At 33.5% G+C, this 20,181-nt stretch overlaps 1 protein-coding gene across 4 annotated transcripts in view; it reads left to right on the top strand.

The window, feature by feature from the left end:
- C1GALT1 (core 1 synthase, glycoprotein-N-acetylgalactosamine 3-beta-galactosyltransferase 1) overlaps positions 1-20,181 on the top strand; it is a 45,097-nt gene that overhangs the window by 10,233 nt on the left and 14,683 nt on the right. For 2 of the 4 annotated variants that reach the window (XM_010972230.3, XM_010972259.3), the window contains exons 2-4: positions 4,488-4,724; positions 8,230-8,897; positions 14,638-19,622. In XM_010972230.3, coding sequence (XP_010970532.1) covers positions 4,488-4,724; positions 8,230-8,897; positions 14,638-14,856 — 1,124 coding nt within the window. In that variant the 3' untranslated portion in view covers positions 14,857-19,622. Of the gene's footprint in view, positions 1-4,487; positions 4,725-8,229; positions 8,955-14,637; positions 19,623-20,181 lie in introns of those variants that run through there. The other 2 variants (XM_074367451.1, XM_074367453.1) reach the window with 2 other exon arrangements.

Genomic DNA, 20,181 nt, shown 5'->3' with positions numbered 1-20,181 from the left:
TCAGAAAATCAAAAGGTGAGAATGCTCTTTACTATTCTATGAGTTTCACAAATATTTTTTGCATCCTCAGTGGTTTCTATAATACCCAAAGTTAATGCTGTGTTATACTGCTTTATATCAAAATGAAGAAAGGGAGAAGGGAAAAGAGTGCTGTACAGATTTCCTTTCACACCTGCTCTACTTTTAGCTAACACTCAGACTGGGATTTCTAAGCATGGGTATACCTACCAGTAAGTAACTCAAGGAGAATTGAACCTAAACCTAATGGAAAGAGCATTGAACTAAGGAAAAGGCCTGCTTCTCTGCTTTATACATTAGTTTTTGTGTCAGGAAGGGAAATTGAATACAGCATGTTCCATTTTGAATTCTATCCACCCAGAAATCACAACTCTCAAGCTTCTGTTTATTTCGTGATCCATTGAGCTACCAGCCACCATTCAGTGTTTTTGGAGAAAAAAAAAATTTTTGTCAAAATAATGCAACAATTCTCAAAGTGTGATGAAGGGAAAGTGAGATCTCTTATGTCGTTTTAGGAAGTCAGTAAAGTCACACTATTTATACTAATATCAAAATGTTATTTGCTCTGTTTTTTCACTCATTCTCTTAGAAGTATACAGTCAGGTTTTTTAGAAGCTATGTAATATATGATATGGCAACAAATTGAATACAAAAGATGTAGCACTCCAGATCCAGCTGTCTTCTATTAAAGATACTGAGATTTGTTTTAAGCAATGTCACTCTTCTCAATAATTTTTTTAGAAAAATAAAATTATTTTCCATAAAATATGTTATTCATGTTAACAAGTAGATTTGTCATTCCTATTCATGAATAAATATTTATATATTTTCTGTTTTAATTTTTAATAAAAATCTAATTAGATATAACCCACTTACACAAAAGCTATTTGAGATCCTCATTAATGAAGAGTTTAAAGGGATCCCTGAGACTAAAATTTTTGAGAGCTGCTCAAGTAATGTATACTTGTTGAACTCAATTTGGAAAAATATAAAAAGAAACATCATCTTAGTTGCTCCTAATCCCACCACTGAAGTTAGAAATTAGAATTGAAATTGGAAATAAGGAATTGTTAACATTTTGGTATATTTTTTCTAGTCTCTTTTTTTGGGATAGCTTTTTTTTTTTTTAAAGCACAGAATTGTAATAACATATAAAACTTTGCATCCCCTTTTTTTTCACTTGTGTGCTAACCACATTTTTTGTCATGTAATTTTCAAAAAGTTTACTAACTGTATTCTGTTTAGTGAATATGTTAGTTTATATAATTTTATCTCTTGTTGATTCTAAGTTTTGACTATGAATCTTTCATTTAGCAGATTCTTGAGGGCTTATGTACAAGCACTGTTCATGAATGCTTCTTTACATTTTATTAAAATGTTTTCCTTCTGTTATATTGAGGTTGAATTACTGAGCTATACTTTGAAGACAAAGAGGGGAATATACTAAAGAAAATTTTAAGTTGTCTTTTGAGTTTTTAATGATATCAGGCCACACTGTCAAACTATCAACAGTATCAAGAGCTTACACAACTCTTTTAGCCTGCATCATGCTGTGGTAAGATTGGATGCATGAATTTAAATCACTTAGAAGAGTATCTTTTGCATTGAATCATTATTCAGTGTTACATACTTTCATTTGCTACATCTTATTTTAGATTTGGCTGTTATTTTTAACGTGTAATTCAGATATACAAATGATCAACTATGAATATTTTCCCAGGTTTCAGACCTGCATCTCAACAGCTTACTCAACATTTCTGCATCAGTTCCCTACTGGTGCTTTAAAATAGATGCAGGATGATACACTGAATATTGATCTGACCAAAATCTGTCTTGTCTTTAAAATATCTTTACTCATCCCTCATACTTGTTGGATAGTTTGGCTGCATATAAAATTCTAGATTGGAAATTATTTTTTCTCAGAATTTTGAAAGAGAATTTCTCCATTGCTTTCAACTTTGAGTGTTATTGTTTGAAAGTTCAAACCCATTGAATTCCTGATCTCTTATATGTGACAGTTTGCCACTTTCTCTGAAAGCTTACAGAATGGTTTCTTTGACCCAAGTGTTGTGTAATTTCATTATGATGTATCTTTATCGGTCTGTTTGTATTTACTGTGCTGGGTATCATTGGATCCTTTCAGTCTGGAACTTCCTTGAAATATCTACACCTCTCAACTGATCTTTAATTATCAGTTTTCTCTCTTATTTTCCACTCCTTGCCTTTTCGTTTTGCTCACTTTGGGGATGGTTTCCTTAACCGTATCCTACAGCTGTTTCATTGAGGTTTTTGATTTTCTTATAATTTAATTTCTTGGAGTTCTTTTAGTTCTGAGGATTTTTCTTTTTAAGCTACTGTCTTGCTCTTATTTCAGAAATACAAGGGCATGATTTTTTTTTTATCTTTCAGGATACTAGTGATAGTTTGGGGGATTTTTAAAATTTTCATCTCATTACATAGTCTCTGTCAAGTTACTTTAAATTCGACTATTTTGGTCTTTTTCTTTCATATTAGAGGCTTTCTTTAAAATATCTAGTGATTCTTAACTGGCTATTTATATTTTAGAGTAGATACTAAAAATTGTATTGAGATCTCTGTCCATGCTGTTAAGGCTTATTACCAGTGATCTTCACTGTATGATGCTTGGACTAGAATGATTCATTGCTTAACCTTTTGGGGATTCCATAGGTCAAATCTAAACCAACTAGTTTTTAATTTTACCTGTTCTAAAATCACTGTAGCAGATGACGCTAATACTCTGTCTATAGACCTATATCTACTTCCTGCTCACGGGCTCATGGTATATTTTTATTCCAAATACCAGTCTCCTGAGGGTCTTTATTGTGGGGCTGCCCTCACACTGCCAGAGCCTACTTTGCTAATGTGTAAACTGTGAAAGTGTCTGGGAAATTTGTTTTCTAAGGATAGCCCTTAACTAGTGATTGACTGTATGGGTACAACTCTGAGGTATGGACTACATTGCCTCCAAAACTACCTTGAGGGATTGAGCTAAAATTACTCTCCATGGACTTTGCTTGGTATCTTACCTTTTATTGGCTTCCTTCCCTTCCCTCCTCCTTACAGGTTTTTCCAGGAAATATTTTCTAATAAATAACTTTCACACAAATGCCTCACCTCAGCGTTTGCTTCTTGGGGACCCAACTTGAGATAACCACTAACGTTTGGGCTGTGTTCTGTTTAATAATGTATTATTTTGGAGTGAGATTGGACTGAGGTTTTCTATTCTATTTGGGGGCTCTGTCAGATATTGGTATCCAACTTCTGCATAAAAGAAGAAGTGGTTAAGGTTTGCTCCTTAATTTTCTAGAATGATTTATGTAGTATAATATGTTTTTTGAAAGACTGAAGTATTTTATTGAGGAAAAGCCTGGACCTTTTTGAAGTCTGGCTCTTTGACATTCTTTATTTCCTCTGTGGTCATTTGTCCATTTTGGTTTTGTATCTTGAGTTGGCTTTGATTATTTGATTATTTCTAGAGAAATGTGTATTTCATTTAAGTTTTCATGTTTAATAGCTATTTGTTATATAAAGTGTATTCTTGTTCTTTCATTTTATCTGTGAATTTGGATATAGTTTGAATCCTGATTTGAATTAATTAAATGTAAAAAGACACCTGTGAGCTAATTGAGGCAATTTGATTATAGAAGACAGTAGGGGAAATTTGATTACATACCGTGAGTTGGATAAGTCCAAAGAATTACTGTTAATTTTGTTAGGCATTGATAATTTTGTTAGGCATTTGATAAGGGCATTGTGACTTCGTAAGAAAATATCCATATTTTCAGAGCAGTTTGTAGAGGTGAGATGACTTAATGTCTGGGATTTGCATTAAAATACAGTAGTGAATTGAAGAAAGAATAAAGTAAATTTAACAAATTTGTAATTCAGTTGGTGTGATGGATATATGGGGGATGAAACAGAACATTTTCATGTGATTATTTGTCATCCGTACATCCTCTTCAGTGAAATAGCTGTTCGTGTCTTTTGCCTATTTTCTAATTGGATTGTTTTTGTTTTTGTTTTTTTTGCTGTTGGTTTTGGGAGTTTTTAATTTTTCTTATTACTAATTCTTTGTTAGATATGTAGCTTGCAAAATTTTTTTTTCCAGTGTCGCTTGTCTTTTCTTTCTCTCGGTAGGGTCTTTCACAAAGCAAAAGTTTTTCATTTTGATGAAGTCTGGTTTATCAGTTTTTCCCTTTTATGAATTGTGCTTTTAGAGTCAAGTCTAAGAACTCTTTGCCTAGTAAAGAACTATAGAAATGATCCCTGAAAGTATAGGCTTCGTGTGCTTTAGCAGAAAATAGAGGGGTAAATGTTAAATATTCTTAGAAATGTTCTCTTGCATGAAAGGAATTAACTTTCCAGTATAGCTAAGTTATCAGTCCTTTTACTCTTGGTATGTATATTACTTTATAATTTATAACGTCCTGCTAATTTTTTTCTTACAGAAATACATTTTCGGGAAATGGCCTCTAAATCTTGGCTGAATTTTTTAACCTTCCTCTGTGGATCAGCAATTGGATTTGTTCTATGTTCTCAGCTACTTAGTATTTTGTTGGGGGAACAGAAGGACATCCAGCCTAATATTCTTCATAATGATCCTCATGCTAGACATTCAGATGACAATGGACAGAGTCCCCTAGAAGGACAGATGAACTTTGATGCAGATGTTAGCCAACATAAAGGTATGGTTAATTTTTTTAAGGACTAAATAGAAATAGTATTTTCAGTCTATTTAAATGTTGAGAGACTTGGGAAAAGTTTGTTGTACCACTATGTCTTTTGATGAAAATAAGCTTAGTTCCAGATATTAAATGACAGTTTTTGTTTTGCCTCAGGAGAAGGAAGTTACTAAAACCTAGATTTACTTAAGGAATAAGATACTAATTTTGAATTCATTTTTAAATAGAAATAGTTAAGAAACCAAAATTTGGCAAAAGGCAAAACTTTTTAGATTTGATTTGTTTCTAAAAATTTTTATTTTGTCTAATTTTGTTATGGTTTATTTCTGTCTTGGTTTTTGCAATCGTCTTGTTTTAGTCTTAGTTTTTACTTAGTCTTGTTTTCTTAGAGAAACTCGAGAGGTATATATAAATCTCAATTTATATTTTATCAGTACTAATACTACTAATCTTTTCTCCTTTTGAGAAGCAAAAAAAATTAGAAAAGTAGAAAACTAGGGATGTGTTATATATAATGATTTCATTTTCTCCTGTTTTTCTATCTCTAACCAAATATTCTCAATTGTGTCCTTTATGTGTCCCTTAAATGTTAGTTTTCTCCAAGTTTCTTTGGCTCTTACTTTGCCTGTGTGATGTTATTGGCCCCCATAACTTTAGTTTCCACCTGTTTCTTACTGTCTTTACCTTAGCCCAATTCCAGATACTAGGAGAAGACATTCACAATTCAAAAATCTCTGCAAATTGTAATATATTTGATAGAAAAGAATATAGCAACTTGATAATCATTGAAATTCTGGGATGCAGAAGGTCCCCCATTAAAAGTTGTTTCTCTTATCTTTTTGGCAGTAAATTATTTCTTTCCTACCTCTCAAGCTGAGGTTGAGGGGCGAGGTATCACATCCTGGTTGAGTTTTATGAACTAGCAAGTACATGCATACTATTATGAAGCATGTCATGTGTGTGAATGTTTATATGACAGTGACTGAGCTCTGAGCAGGTGTGCTGTTTTCTTACTAGAGAGCAGTTTAATCATTGTGCACTTGCTCTGTACCATTACCCTAGGTCTTCAATTGATCATTTGGAACAGGCTTCTCTACTACTGTTAAGCTGTACTAGACTGGCCTCAATTGCAGGCACATATATTAGGACCTCCTTGTTCTGCTCGATGGCCCACAAAATGTGGGGTGTGCTAAAGGTCTGTTTGTATCTCTCAGACGTCACATGTGTAAATCACACTCCTTCTTTTCCTTTCTAATCCTAAAATTTGTTCTTCCTTCTATTTAATATAGTTTATTACCTTCTGTCTAAGCCAGAAACTATGCATGGTAGGTGCTATCCTTTGCTTACCAGTCAGTCCCGTTTGTCATAAATTCTAACAGTCTACTTCTTTATCATTTTCTTCTCTCAATCCATAGCACATTTGCCCTAGTTCAGATCTTCAGTTATATCCATGTACCTTCACTCAACCAAATGTCACCATGCTATTTGTCCTTTCTTCTAGTGAGCTTCTGCCCACTTAAAGACCTAATTTCTGCATCATCTCTTATTTTTCCTGGTATTGCTTTATCACTTCTTCTCTGTTCTAGCCAACTTCCCATTTCACTGTTCTGCAGTGTTTATCAGCAGCTACTTTCTTTCACCCTCAGTACATTGAACCCCTTTATACATTCCTCTAGTACAGCATCTCTTAGTGTATATCAAGTATTGGTTTGCATTCCAAGTTTCCAGAGTGACTTCTAAAGCGAGTTCTTCTGTAGCAGGACACGTGTCTTAGTCATCTTTTTATCTCCTGTGCCAGCACATGCCTACTACAAAGTAATGAATGAATGAATAACTGAAAGAATGAGAAAGACTATCAACCAGATTCCAGCAGTAGGGAGCAAGATGTCTTGCTCTATGGGAAACATATTGGGGTTCCTGCTTCCACCATCCTCCCTGTTCATCTGGGACTTGGCATATCTGTATAGCTAGGAGATTGGGCTCCTCAAGTATATGAACTGTGGATGCTCTCTGACTGAAAGGGGGATAATTTTGTCTATTTTGGATCGTGAATTCTTGATATTCAGAGGGACATGAGAATATTTCTCATGCACTGCTTTGCCCAGCCCTTCCTTCTGTTCCCTCTTAGTTAATTAACTAGAAACGTATGCCAACAGTTGTTAATTTTCCACAGGACTGAGCTTTTGTAACTCACTGGTTGACCTTAACTTTAAGGGTATGCTTCCTCAGGATTCTGCCTAGAGCATTGCTGTACAAAGTGTGGTTTTGCAGACTCACACTGGTCCACAACTGACTAAGTATTGAAATTGGAATTAAACAGTTAGAAACCTTTGTGGTAATTTAACAGTAATTGTGTATAATCTAAAAACAAAAACTTAGGGATTATATTTTATATTTCTCTTTTACATTTTATTTTATTAGTAATTCATTTTTAGCATATTTACACAAATATAGGTCTCTACTGGAAATAAAAATTGGTCCTTCACAAAGCGCTGATCTAGAATCTCATAGTTGGACTCTTCCTCTAGACCAGTGTTACTCAAAATGTAGTCCTAGCCTGACAGCCTGTGAATTGTTGGCTTCCTATCTGCAGCCTGATAAGGACCTTACACCAGGATGTAACTCAGTTAAGCTCACTGCTTAGCTAAGTGGGCTTTTTGGTGGGTGTAAGACGACTTCCCCAGTGAAAGAATTAATATGTTGCTTTATATTCTAGCGTAAGCTCCCTATTTCCTTGAAAATCAGTATTTTGAAAAACACTGCTCTAGACAGTCTTGAAAATACCACCTCTACCTGTTCGGTTTCTCACTAGTGGATTTCATTTTGGAATGAAGTATGTTATTATGAGAAGTAATCTCAACTCTATGTTAACTCCTTTTCTTTGAACTGTGGTAGTCATGGAAACCTTTTCAAAACCACCTTTTCGTAACTATAGAAATTCACAACACTGGACCCTTGCGGACTCCATAATGAAATGCTGCTTCATCAGCTTGTCCTTCCTGCCCTTCAGAAGCTCATTCAGAGAAGTGAGAAATTCCTGTCAATGTTCTACTGAGAACCAGTTGAATCTTACTTTGTAGAACATAGTGAAAAGCAGAGACTATATGAGGCAGTGCTTAATATGTGTACGAATCCCCAGCAGAACTTGTTAAAAGGCAGATTTTGATTCAGTAGGTCTAGGGTGGGGCCTAAGATACATTGCTGACAAACTCCCAGGTAATGCTGATGCTGTTGGTCAGTGAACCACAGTTCAGACAGTAAAAATTTAAGTCATAGTGACAACTCTTGTTAGCTCCAGTAATCTGGATAAGATTGACATGAAACTAATAAATCACAATGTCAGTTCACATTAGATTAAGTTTTCCTTTCTCAGCTAAATCACTGATGGTAGAGAGGTATATAGGAGGGAAGGTCTTTGAAATTGTTTAAGAAAATGTCTTCTTTTTATATAATTAATTTGGGTTTTACATCTATGTAAATATAACTTTAAAAAATTTCTGTTTAACAGATGAGAACACAGACATCGCTGAATACCTCTATCAGAAGGTTAAAATTCTTTGCTGGGTAATGACAGGGCCTCAAAATCTAGAGAAAAAGGCCAAGCACGTCAAAGCTACATGGGCCCAGCGTTGTAATAAAGTATTGTTTATGAGTTCAGAAGAAAATAAAGACTTCCCTGCTGTGGGATTAAAAACCAGAGAAGGCAGAGACCAGCTATACTGGAAAACAATTAAAGCTTTTCAGTATGTTCATGAGCATTATTTAGAAGATGCTGATTGGTTTATGAAAGCAGATGATGATACATATGTTATACTAGATAACTTGAGATGGCTTCTCTCAAAATACAACCCTGAAGAACCCATTTACTTTGGGAGAAGATTTAAGCCCTATGTAAAGCAGGGCTACATGAGTGGAGGAGCAGGATATGTACTGAGCAAAGAAGCCTTGAAGAGATTTGTTAATGCATTTAAAACAGATGAATGTACACATAGTTCCTCCATTGAAGATTTAGCACTGGGGAGATGCATGGAAATTATAAATGTAGAAGCAGGAGATTCCAGAGATACCACTGGAAAAGAAACTTTTCATCCCTTTGTACCAGAACACCACTTGATCAAGGGCTATCTGCCTAAAACCTTTTGGTACTGGAATTATAACTATTATCCTCCTGTAGAGGTAAGTTTAGAATTTTTATTACTGTATAAATACTTAGACTGACTTTTACTTACTTAAAAAAAAACTAGCTAATAATGTGTATCTTTCTTTAGTATCAATAACAGGATCTCACTTAGTTTTTTTTTTTTTTTTTAAATGGCAGTTAATGACAGACTAGATGAGAACAGACGTATCAGGAATAGTAATTCAACAAATTTTGGTACTACTATATGCCAGGCACTAAGAATATAGCAGCAAATACGGTGGCCAAGTTCCACTTCTCATGAGCCTTACATTCTGGTCAAGGGGACTACAATAAACAGGCAGACTAGACAAGATACAGTAGGATTTTAGGTAGCAGCAAGTACTGAAGAAAAGTAAAGCCAGGAAAGAGGATGGAGAGTGACCCAGAGTGGAATGGGGTTCTCTAGTTTGGGCGATTAAGGAAGGCCTCACTAAATGGTGACTTTTGAATGAACAGAAACCTGAGTAAGGTCAGAGAGCAGGCTGTGAGAAGATCTGGGTAAAGAGCCCTCTAGTCTTCAGGAACCACGCATGAGAAGACTCTGAGGTTCAGAAAGAGCTAGGTTCAAATCCTGCTCTCCCACTTGATAGCTGAACAACTTTGGGTGGACAGAATTTGCCTAACTTCTGAGCCTAATTTTCCTCATTTGTACGGTGGACTGGTTTAGCTGTCTCATTCAGTGGTAATTTTGGTGTAGTACAGTGCCTGTCACACAGTAAGCACCTTACAAATCCCAGCTCTCACTTGACACCTTAGCTTACATTCCTGAGAATTTTATCTGAAATACATTATTTTATTAAATATTTCAGATGTATAGCTAAATATGTGAGGATATAATATTTTGTACCCACCAACCAGCTTTACCAAATACTAATCTTTTGCCACATTTGCTTCAGTTTTTTTTTAAAGAAAAAGGTAGATAGTTGAATCCTGTGTACCCTCCTCAATCCACTTCTCTTACCTCCTTCCTCATGAGTTTAGTACTTATCATTACTACGCATGTTTTTACATTTTTCCTACATGTTTGTCCGTAAATAATATATAGTATATTGTTTTGCAGGTTTTTAAAGGAGTAGAACTATACCATATGTATCCTTGAACACTTGCTTTTTTACACATTAAAATTTATCAACATTAATATATGTATCTGCTTCATTAATTTAGACCACTGTGTAATAATCTATTAATATATGAGTATGCTGTAACATATCCGTTCTCCTGCTGGTATATATTTAGTAGGTTGTTGCCAGTTTTTTACTATTATGAGCATTGCAGCAGTGAAGACTATAGGCCAGGAATCATGAAATCTAGCTTTTAGATTCACTTCTCTTGTTGATTAATAATGTCTTTAGGCAATTCACTGGTGCTCTTTGCCTTCTTTTCTGTGGCCCTAAGATAGAAATAATATGTTTTATGCTACCATTCTCTTCTTCACAAGCCAGTGTTTTCAAATCACCATCTAGGGTAGTGGTTCTCAAACCGGGGGCTTTTTTTGCCTCCTAGAGGACATTTGGCAAAGTTTGGAGACCTTTTTGTTTGTTAACTAAGAAGTTGCTATTGGCATCTAATGGGTAAACCCCCTAGATACTGATAATTCCACAATGCTCAGGACAGTCCCCAACAGTGAAGAATTATCCAGCCCAAAATGTCAATAGCACTGAGGTTTCAAAACCTTGACCTAGAACACCTGAACCAAGCTTTAAGTTACCAGCTTTAACAGGAAATTTTGAAGCAAATCACTATTGTTTCAGCTGGCAATGACCAGTGTGTTCTTGGTACTTATACAAAAATGATAGCTAATCCTTATGGTAATCCTGTGTTTAATAGATGACAAAACTGAGGCTCAGGGAAGTCAAGTAACTTGCCTACCCTGACAAGTAGTTTAGGTAGTACTGCAAACCCACTCTCATTCTAAAAGTTCTTATTATTTCCATCATGAGCCCTCCTCTGTGATTAATGTGATGTGTGCCCCACCAAAGGAGGGTAGGGGATGTGTTAGAGTAAACATTCTGTTGGGATAAAATTCCATTTTAATAAATAAACGTTTTAAAGTTCAGTTTTATGTAATGAGGTTATTTGAAACTGTGTGCTAGCATTTTATTGCTATTATAAATGCAAGAATTTCCTAAACTGTAGAACAGATACATTCCCAAGTCTGCCTTTTGATAGTCTATTTTCGTTTTGTTTTAGTGAGATACTATTTTAGATGCTTTTTTAGTGTAAACTTTTCTTAAACCATTCCAAGATTACTTGACCTCTTTTCTTAATTCTGCACCCCTTCCCATACAAAAATGTACCCAGACTCAAGAACATTACAGATGCAAATAACAAATATATCTAAATGCATGTAAGATTTTACTTAGATTATCTGATATTGGGTACACATAACAGTAATAGCAAAGGGATATAATAACAAGTAATTATACTTTGTAACAAGTAAAATATCCTACTTTCCCTTTAAGTGTACTGCCCACAATTCCCACCTACAAATAGGGTATACCTTAGAATATACCTTATATTAACAAAATCAATATTTCTACGGTACATATTTTATTTAAATTGTAGTGGCTTTTTAAATGGATGGAAAAATTTATGTTCTTCCTATAAAGATGTGTGAGTTATATTAAAGACTCTACAACAAACTTGCAAGTACCAAAATTGACCCAACTTTCTCATATTGCCTCTTCTCTCTCAGGAGGTTCTGTATAAATCCAGTGTGAAATCAAACTTCTGTTATTACTCATCATTTATTAAATTTTCTTCTCTCTAAGGGAGTTGCTGTTTTCAAAGCCATCCCAAATCTCATACATACACTTTTTCTGTATAGTCATCACTAAAAATACAGTGTACAAAAATTTTATCTAGCAGATGAGGGTGTGAAACATTCTAATTGATCAAAGAATTATATTCTTAAGTTGGTTGTTCAGAACTAACTCTTCATACAGTTCCCTTCTCACTTCCCTAGAAGTGAGTCTGTTCCATAGGGATAAAGTCTTTTCCCCAGGACTATGGTCTGTTCTCTAGCAACAGATGTTTCACCAGAGAATTTGCAAACTGTCTTGATACAGTGGATTTAAAATATAGTGGATTTTAAAATGTTTATATATATATATATATATATTTATCTCCATCCCTCTATTTGTGAAATTACCTTTTTGTATGTCAGAAATGATCAAATATGGTTTATTATATTAATCCTTCAGTTTATTATTTATATTAACTCTAATCCATTTGAAACTTACTAGTATATTGGTGACATAGAGAATGCCTGATTTTTCCAAATTGTTAACTAATTCTTCTACTGCCATTTATTAACTGAGTCTTATTTTCATTGCTTATTTAAACATGCTTCCATTATTTATCATTCACTATAGCATTACTTGTAGTTGGATCAGTATCTGGGATTTCAGTTCTGTTCTCTTGTTCTGTTCGGTTTTGGCTCAGCACCATACTGTTTTGAACCTTGTAGCTTTACAATTTTTTTGTGTTATTAGTCTAAAAGTATGTATTCCTCTCCTTTTTTTTTTTTTTCTCTCTTTTCCTTTAAAAATTTCTTTTGGCAACTCTCATGTCTTTATCATTGTGATAAAGATTTATTAATTTAGGGACAGTGGACACCTTTGCCCAGGATTTTTTAAGTTGCCTTTTAGGTGCATTAGTAAAGTTTTATACTTTTCTTCAAATAGATCTTTATTTCTTCTTAAGTATCTCCCTAGGTTTTTAATGTTTTTGTTACCCTTCTTCTTGGGCTTTTTCTTAAAACTTTTTAACTGGTATATATATATATGAAAGCTGTTTTTTTTAAAAAACGTCTTTAAAATCTGGCTCCATTCCTGGATTTTTTTATTTCTGATGATTTTTCACTCAACTTTCTTGAATTTTGGAGGTAACCATATGAAAAGAACTAGGTATTTTGTTTCTAATAATTATTGCTTTTTCTTTTATTGCCTATAAAGCTTAATAATAACACTATCTTGGCCATTCAGTAAAAAAAAGAAAAAAAGAAAAAAACCAGCCCAATAGAGTATAACATAAATGCAGTAAATCTTATCAAAAATGTTATTGCAATATTTCAGAGTTATATAAAATTGCTTCCAGAGAGGATCAATAACTTATTATCAGCTACCCTTGTTCTGCACTGGTGACTGTAGTAGCCACTAACCACATAGGACACGGAGTGCTTGAAATGTGGCTAACCAAATTGAGATATGCTCAGCTATAAAAGTCATACGTGATTTCAAGGACTTATCACAAATAAAAGGAATGATTTCATTAATAATTTTAAAAATATTGATCACTATTGAAATATTAAGAGAGTAATATGGATTTATTCAGTTAAATTATATTCAAATTACTTTCATCTATTTCTTTTTACTTTTTAAACAATGGCTACTGCATTATCTGGCTTACATTCATCTGTTGGACAGAAATGGTGTGATAATCACAAGTTGACTTATCTGTTTACTTTTCATATTTATTCCTATTCTTAACTTCCCTAATGATGTAAAAGTAGGCACCAGATAATTTTACAGTATCTGCATGGTTGTCCAAGAAACCCATCTATCCGGTGTTATTTTCAAAGGAAGGTCAGAGACAAGACCAGAGAAAATACAATGAACAATTTCTTAATAATTTTTACTGCATTATAAGCTACATACTTCCAAACATGAATTACTAAATGTTCGGTTTGATAGGGCAGTATGAATCTTCTCTGGGAACTTACCAGACTATCTTTCTCCCTAGGTCCTTGCAAAGACATTAGGTAGAGTCTTAAGTTTTGTTGGAGTCAACTGAATGAAACAGTCTCCAGATACCAATTCTGTCCCTAAAATGACCTTGTGACTACTTAATTCTGGGACTAGTTTTTTAAATTTCTATTTTCTTTATTTTCATTCCTCTTTGTTTGTTTATTGTATTTTTGTGATTTTGGTTTTATCTTGTTTTAAATCTGCTCTCATACCAATTCTGTCACGAATCCATGAGAAATATATAACTGAACAAAGGTTTAACTCTGACCTCCTTACTGAGAGCCACCTGAACGTGATTATGTTGTCAGTAATAGCTAACATTTATTGAGTATGTACTGTGAGTAAAGCATGGTACCAAGCATTTTATACACATCCTCTCCTTTAAGTAACCATCTTTTGAAGATGGGGAAATTGAAGCTTATAGAGATTAAATAACTTGCTCAAGATTATACACTGGTAGGCAAAATTTGGACTCAAACTGAGGTGTGACTCAGCATTTCCTCTCTTAAATACTATACTGTTTGGGTTGATGTATAGATGAAGTATTAGGTTGCAGACACATAATGGGCAAGGCTTTGTAGTTATTTAATGTTCCAAAGGTGTCTTTCTGAGGCTGAGCCAAGCAAAACTTCATAGAAAATTATGAAGAGAAAGCAGAAGTTGGAGAAATAGAGCTTAATCCTTTGTCTAGCTGCCATTTCATTTGAAGAAGTCTCAGGATTTTTTTCTGCTAAAACACTGTAGGGTATGAGAGAATATTATTTCAGTTAGATATACTTTAGCAATTTCACATTTAATTTTAAATCAGTGGGAACTCTGAAAACTCTTGGTTTTTTTCACAGGTCTAATAAATTATGTGCCTCTGCTTTACTTTGCTAGCTTTAATGCTTGGACTCTATTAAAATTGGTGTTCCTTTATCAGTATGTGAATATTGTATGTTTATAGTGTGCTATTTATTAATAATACCTGTTTCCTCTACTTTTTTAGGGTCCTGGTTGCTGTTCTGACCTTGCAGTTTCTTTTCACTATGTTGATCCTACAACTATGTATGAGTTAGAATACCTCGTTTATCATCTTCGTCCATATGGTTATTTATACAGATATCAACCTGCCTTACCTGAGAATATGCTAAAGGAAATAAGTCAAGTGTACAAACATGAAGATCCAAAAGTAAAACGGGAGCCCTCGAAAGAGAAACATACATGAACATAGGTAAAATGTCTAGCATTGCACTGAAGAACTTTTTGCGTTTCTTATATAGAACACTGGAATCCCAGTGAGGAATTCTTTTGAAGTGAACATTCCATATTAGAAATTTTTCATATGACTGATGTAAACTGAAGCTTTAAGTGAGCTGTGAAGTCTGTTAAAGTGTGTTTTGATACAGTTATATATATATATATATATATATATATATATATATATATATATATATATATATATATATATATATATTTCATATATATATATATGAAAAACTTGTGTTTTTAAAATGGTGGCCAGGCAGAGGGACTAGAAAAGATTTTGTTGGTTGTTCCTGACCACATGTATTGCTTTCACTGAGAAACTTAAATAATTAAATTTGCTAAAACTACACTGCACCCTGTTAGTAACACACACACACACACACACACACGCACACGATGCTAAACAGATCTGCCTTAAAGAAAATTTTAGAAGGAAATATTATTGCTCAGTGTTGTTTATAAACTCAAGACATGAGTTTATATTTGCAGTATGATATAAATGAACCAAACTCCACCTCCCCCAAAACACTTGCAGTTTTTTGTCTAATGAAAATTTTGCTGTGACTATAATTGGCAGTATTTCCTCCAGAAGGTAGAGTGAGAATAGCACTTGTCCTAAAGTGCATTAATAAAACCACATTTTGAAGTTATCATCGGCCTTGACTGTATTATATACTTGGTTCTAATTGGTAGTTAACCTTTTACTGAGTCCCTGTTGTGTCTTTTCTAAATATGTTTAACCGTTCTTGAATACCATTCTCAACTGTTAATATTTATTTACTGAAAGCATTAATAGCATTCTATAAACATGCATTTTAAATGTTTTATTCCCAAATTTACCCATTGTTAATTATGGGTACGTAATAAATAGTAAATGTAATGCTATTTGGGGATGCTTTTCTTATATCAGTACCACTCTCAGGAATCACTAAGTGACATTTTAAATTGACTATTTAAAACTCTTTCCAGCTACATAATTATAGTTCCTTGTGTTCTCATCCTGTTGAGAGATAAGAACTTTGTTTGTGCCTTTCATAGCTTGTTTAAACCAGAGTTTTGAAATTCATTTTCAGGATCTAAAATGGCTATTAGTTACACTGGCAAAATAATTTGCAACATTTTGACCAGAGTTAATTAAAATACAGAATGCTTAGGCAAACTCAAATATGTCAGATATTAACACCAAATACTTAATTTATGAATAACAGCCTGAATTTTGATGCTAACTTATTATTTGGGAATAATTATTTTTACCAGTGGAGCTGAATACCAGTTCAAGACTGTCATCAAAATACATTCATAAATGTTTTGTTTTAATTTTAGTGACCCTCTATTTAAAGAATTTTTGGAAGGAAGGAAAATTTTAAATTTTTGTTGTCTTTAGCAAATTATCTGAGTGTATCATAACAATTCTTTATAGACTTTCTATGAGATTATCTTAAATGTTAATAATTTACATTTCTCTTATGTTTATCATTATGCTAATTTTATGTGGCTCTCATGCCACTGATCTGCTGCTTAGCTAAATAGTTCATATTTATTGTGCCAAAACATGTCAAAACCATGACCTCTTTGGATGGTGTATTTGAGAGGATGTTCATCTTTGTGGCTAATTATAGATTACTCTGTCCACATAGTGAAAACTCACACCCACTTCTACGTATTAAATTGTTTTTTATTGTTATCATGGTGATACCGTCTGCCAGAATTTCAAGGTATTCATTCTGTTCTTTGAACAACTCTTCACCTTGGTGGTGATAGGAATTTATTTGCAGTCTGTATGTGCTACTTTTTTGTACTAGAAGTATAAATGGTTTACCATAAAATGCAAAAATCTTAAAATTGGCTCATAGGAAATCAACATTGTGATGCATCCTAGGGTCTGGAGTTGGACTGCCTGGGTTTAAATTCTGGCTCTATCACGAGTTTTGTAACCTTGAGCAATTTACTTGATCTCTCTGTGCCTCGTTTTCCTCATCTGTAAATTAGGGACAATGATACTACCTACCTCACAGGATTTTTATGAGGATTAATGTATGAATTTTAAGAACACTGTTTTACCCTGAGTATGGAGTGCTACGCATAGTTTTCTTAGTGTTCTACTACCTTAGAGTGTAAATACTCGTTTTAAATAAATGAAAATCTGCTTTAATCAAATCAGATATTTAAAGGAAATACTTCATACATTTCTTATAATAAGTAATAGCTAGTTTTCATTTGATGCCTACTGGATGCCAGGTAATATGCTTAGATACTCTGTGTACATTAGTGTTAATCCTCACAAATTGGATGTTATGCCTATATTATAAATGAGAAAACTGAGGCTCAGAGAATTAAAGTTATTTTTCACGGTCCCAAAACTAGTAAGTAACAGAGCTAGAATTTATACTCAAAACCTGTGTGTTCTTTCTACCATGTCAGCCTTGAGGTTAGTCATTTAGCATTATTTCCATTTTTACTCAGACATGTGACATCTGATACATTAGCCAGTAATAATCAAATTAACCAGCCAGATTGTTATAGTGATTCTCAAATTGTGGTTCTTACATTCTTGCCTGAGAGCTTGTTAAAATGCAGATTTCAAGACCCCAATCCCAGAAATTCTGATTGTAGCATGAGGCCCAGGAGTATGCATTCTTGCCAGACGCCCTTGAGCATTGATTCTCAAAGTATAGTCCCAACCAGCAGTACTAACATCACCTGGGGACTTGGTAATACCTCCTTCCCTGGGCCTTACCCCAGACTTTCTGAATCAGAAACCATAGCGGTAGAGGCTAGCCCTCAAGGTGAGTCTTATTCATGTAGTCCCCTAAAACCAGGTGACTCTGATGCAAATGATCCTTGGAACATGCTGAGGATTACTGCCCCATAAGTAAGGTGTCTTTCAAAGATTTGGATAAAGCATATTTTAAATCATTGTAGTTCAAGCTCACAGTGTATTAAATGTAAAAGACTTAAGATATTTAAAGGGTCAGTGGATCATTCATTTTGGCAAAGCTCTTTAACTCCTTCATAGTGACTAATACCAGAGCTCACATTAAAGTATGAAGTTTAGTAATTTCATATTGTGGCAGGAAATGTTCAAGTACTAGTAAGTACATATTAATTCAGTAAGAGCATACCTAAATGAATGCATCAAAAATGCCCACAAGTATTAGTAAAAAATTTTAAACAGAGGTAGCAAAGTACTATGTTATAATATGCAGAATGTTTTTCTGCTAATTCATACTATCAAAATTTCATCACTTTTAAGAATCAGTTGACTGTCCTATATGACCTAATAAAGCAAAAAACTCTCCAAATATTTGATAGAGCACATAAAACCAGATTTCATGATGATAAAGACTTACTGTCCTTTAAATTAAGATTTTTATCATCTGGGTAAATGATTTTCATGTGGTCTCAAAATATAAGGCTTTTACTATCTTATGTTCTCCAATAACAGTATATTTGTGTTTTCAAGTGAGAAGTTCATAAATGATACAAAGCAGATTTTGTCCCAGAATTCAATTATTTGTTTTCAAATACCTTAACCTTTGGAGATTTTGTTACTGTAAGAAGATTTGAAAATAAATCACAGACCAGTTTTTAAATATTTTTAAAAAAAACATGGTAATTGGATTTGAGCATAAAATTTGCTAACTGGTTATTTTCATAATTGTTTGAGTATTAATTTTTCACTTCCTTGAGCCTGTCATACTATGTTACTACCAGACTGAGGCTTGAAATATCCCTCACTTGATTGATTAGATCAAGTCTGCCCTTTTATTTCTTTAGAGTATTCTTTGACAGTTTCTGCTTCTTTGTATTTATAGCCCATCTTTATTTCCTTGATTACTAATTTCCATTTTCTAACTACTCTTAATGCTGCCTCTCACAAGGTTAATTTGGCTGTTATTAGTAATTAGAGTGTGTATGTATCACTTACTGGTAATTTTATACCTATTAACTTTAGGTTTCCCTATGAGATTGGAAGTAAAAATCTGTCTTAAGAATAAAGCCTGCTGGCTCTCAGGATACTTGCCCTACTGAAAAATCTACAATTTTAAACTAATTCTACATACACAGTTATTAAATAAAGTTATTTGTATTCGACCACTCCCCCTCTTCCCCTTTTTTCAAAACAAAAAAACCTCATTTGCCTCATTTCTCTACTTATTTATGGTAGGCTTGACAGAGCATACTTAAAAAATCTGGAGAACAACCTGTGGTTTATTTTATGCTAAATGTAACCTCTATTGATTTAAAAAAATGACTTATGTTTATATATTGGAGTTGAAATAGAAATTTTAATACAGATTACAGTAAGATATTTTATAAATTCTCTTTAGAGAAACCAACTCTAAAACTAGTTTTAGAATTGAATAGTACTCTATTTCAACCCCTTTACCTCTCTAGTTTTTAGTTTATATCAATTAAGTTTAAATAACTTTGCAGGGCCCTGCAAATTAATAATCCATATAAAGTATATTATTAGAGGGAACTAATCTTACTGCTAAGCAGTGTGTTATATTACACAGTGAATGTTTGTGTTTTGGAATTTTAAAATTATGTAAGGTGATAGTATCATGAATGGCCTAAAAATGTCTGGTGACTTGCTTATTTTAAGTGATCACCAGTAAGTCAGAAAAATGTATTTTTAAATGTTTTTTAAAGTGCCTTTTGAACATTTTTAAACAATGGATTTAAGCAACTGCATAAAATAAATTACCATGTTTAAAGCTGTTTTATCTGATTATTTTTAACTGATGTAAAAGTTGCGGGAAAAACATTGTCTTTAATGAGTAATTTAGAGGTTATTTTACTAAAAATATTAAATTGTTTTCCCATCAAAATTCTTCAGTTTAAACAGGCTTAAATAATTTTTTACTGCAGTATGTATTGTTTTTCTATAAAGCAGCAAAATATTCCACCTCTGATTTGAAATAATGTACCTTAAAAAATAGAAATACACATGCTGTAGTCCAGGTAAGTGTGTTTCTGTGCATGTAGGTAATAATTGTGTCCAGCATCTCGTAGAAATACAGTAATGAGCAAGATAAACAGGATTCTTGTTCTCATAGAGCCTTATTCTACAGCTAGACAATAAACAAGTTAATAGATGAAGGAACAAGTTATTTCAGAGAGTAGTGTTAGGAAAATAAACAGCTGTATGGGTAGAGCAGTGTTCTGGGTGGAGCGTCAGGGAAGACCTCTGAAGAGGTAATGTTTGAGATGAACTGAATGACAGGCATTTTATATACTTCAAAAGTTATTTAAATCTATGAAATTCTTTGCTGCTACT

Source organism: Camelus bactrianus, chromosome 7 (genome assembly GCF_048773025.1).
Source record: "Camelus bactrianus isolate YW-2024 breed Bactrian camel chromosome 7, ASM4877302v1, whole genome shotgun sequence".
Taxonomy (NCBI): domain Eukaryota; kingdom Metazoa; phylum Chordata; class Mammalia; order Artiodactyla; family Camelidae; genus Camelus; species Camelus bactrianus.
Note: the sequence above shows the minus strand (reverse complement) of the source record. Positions and strands in the feature narration are given on the sequence as shown.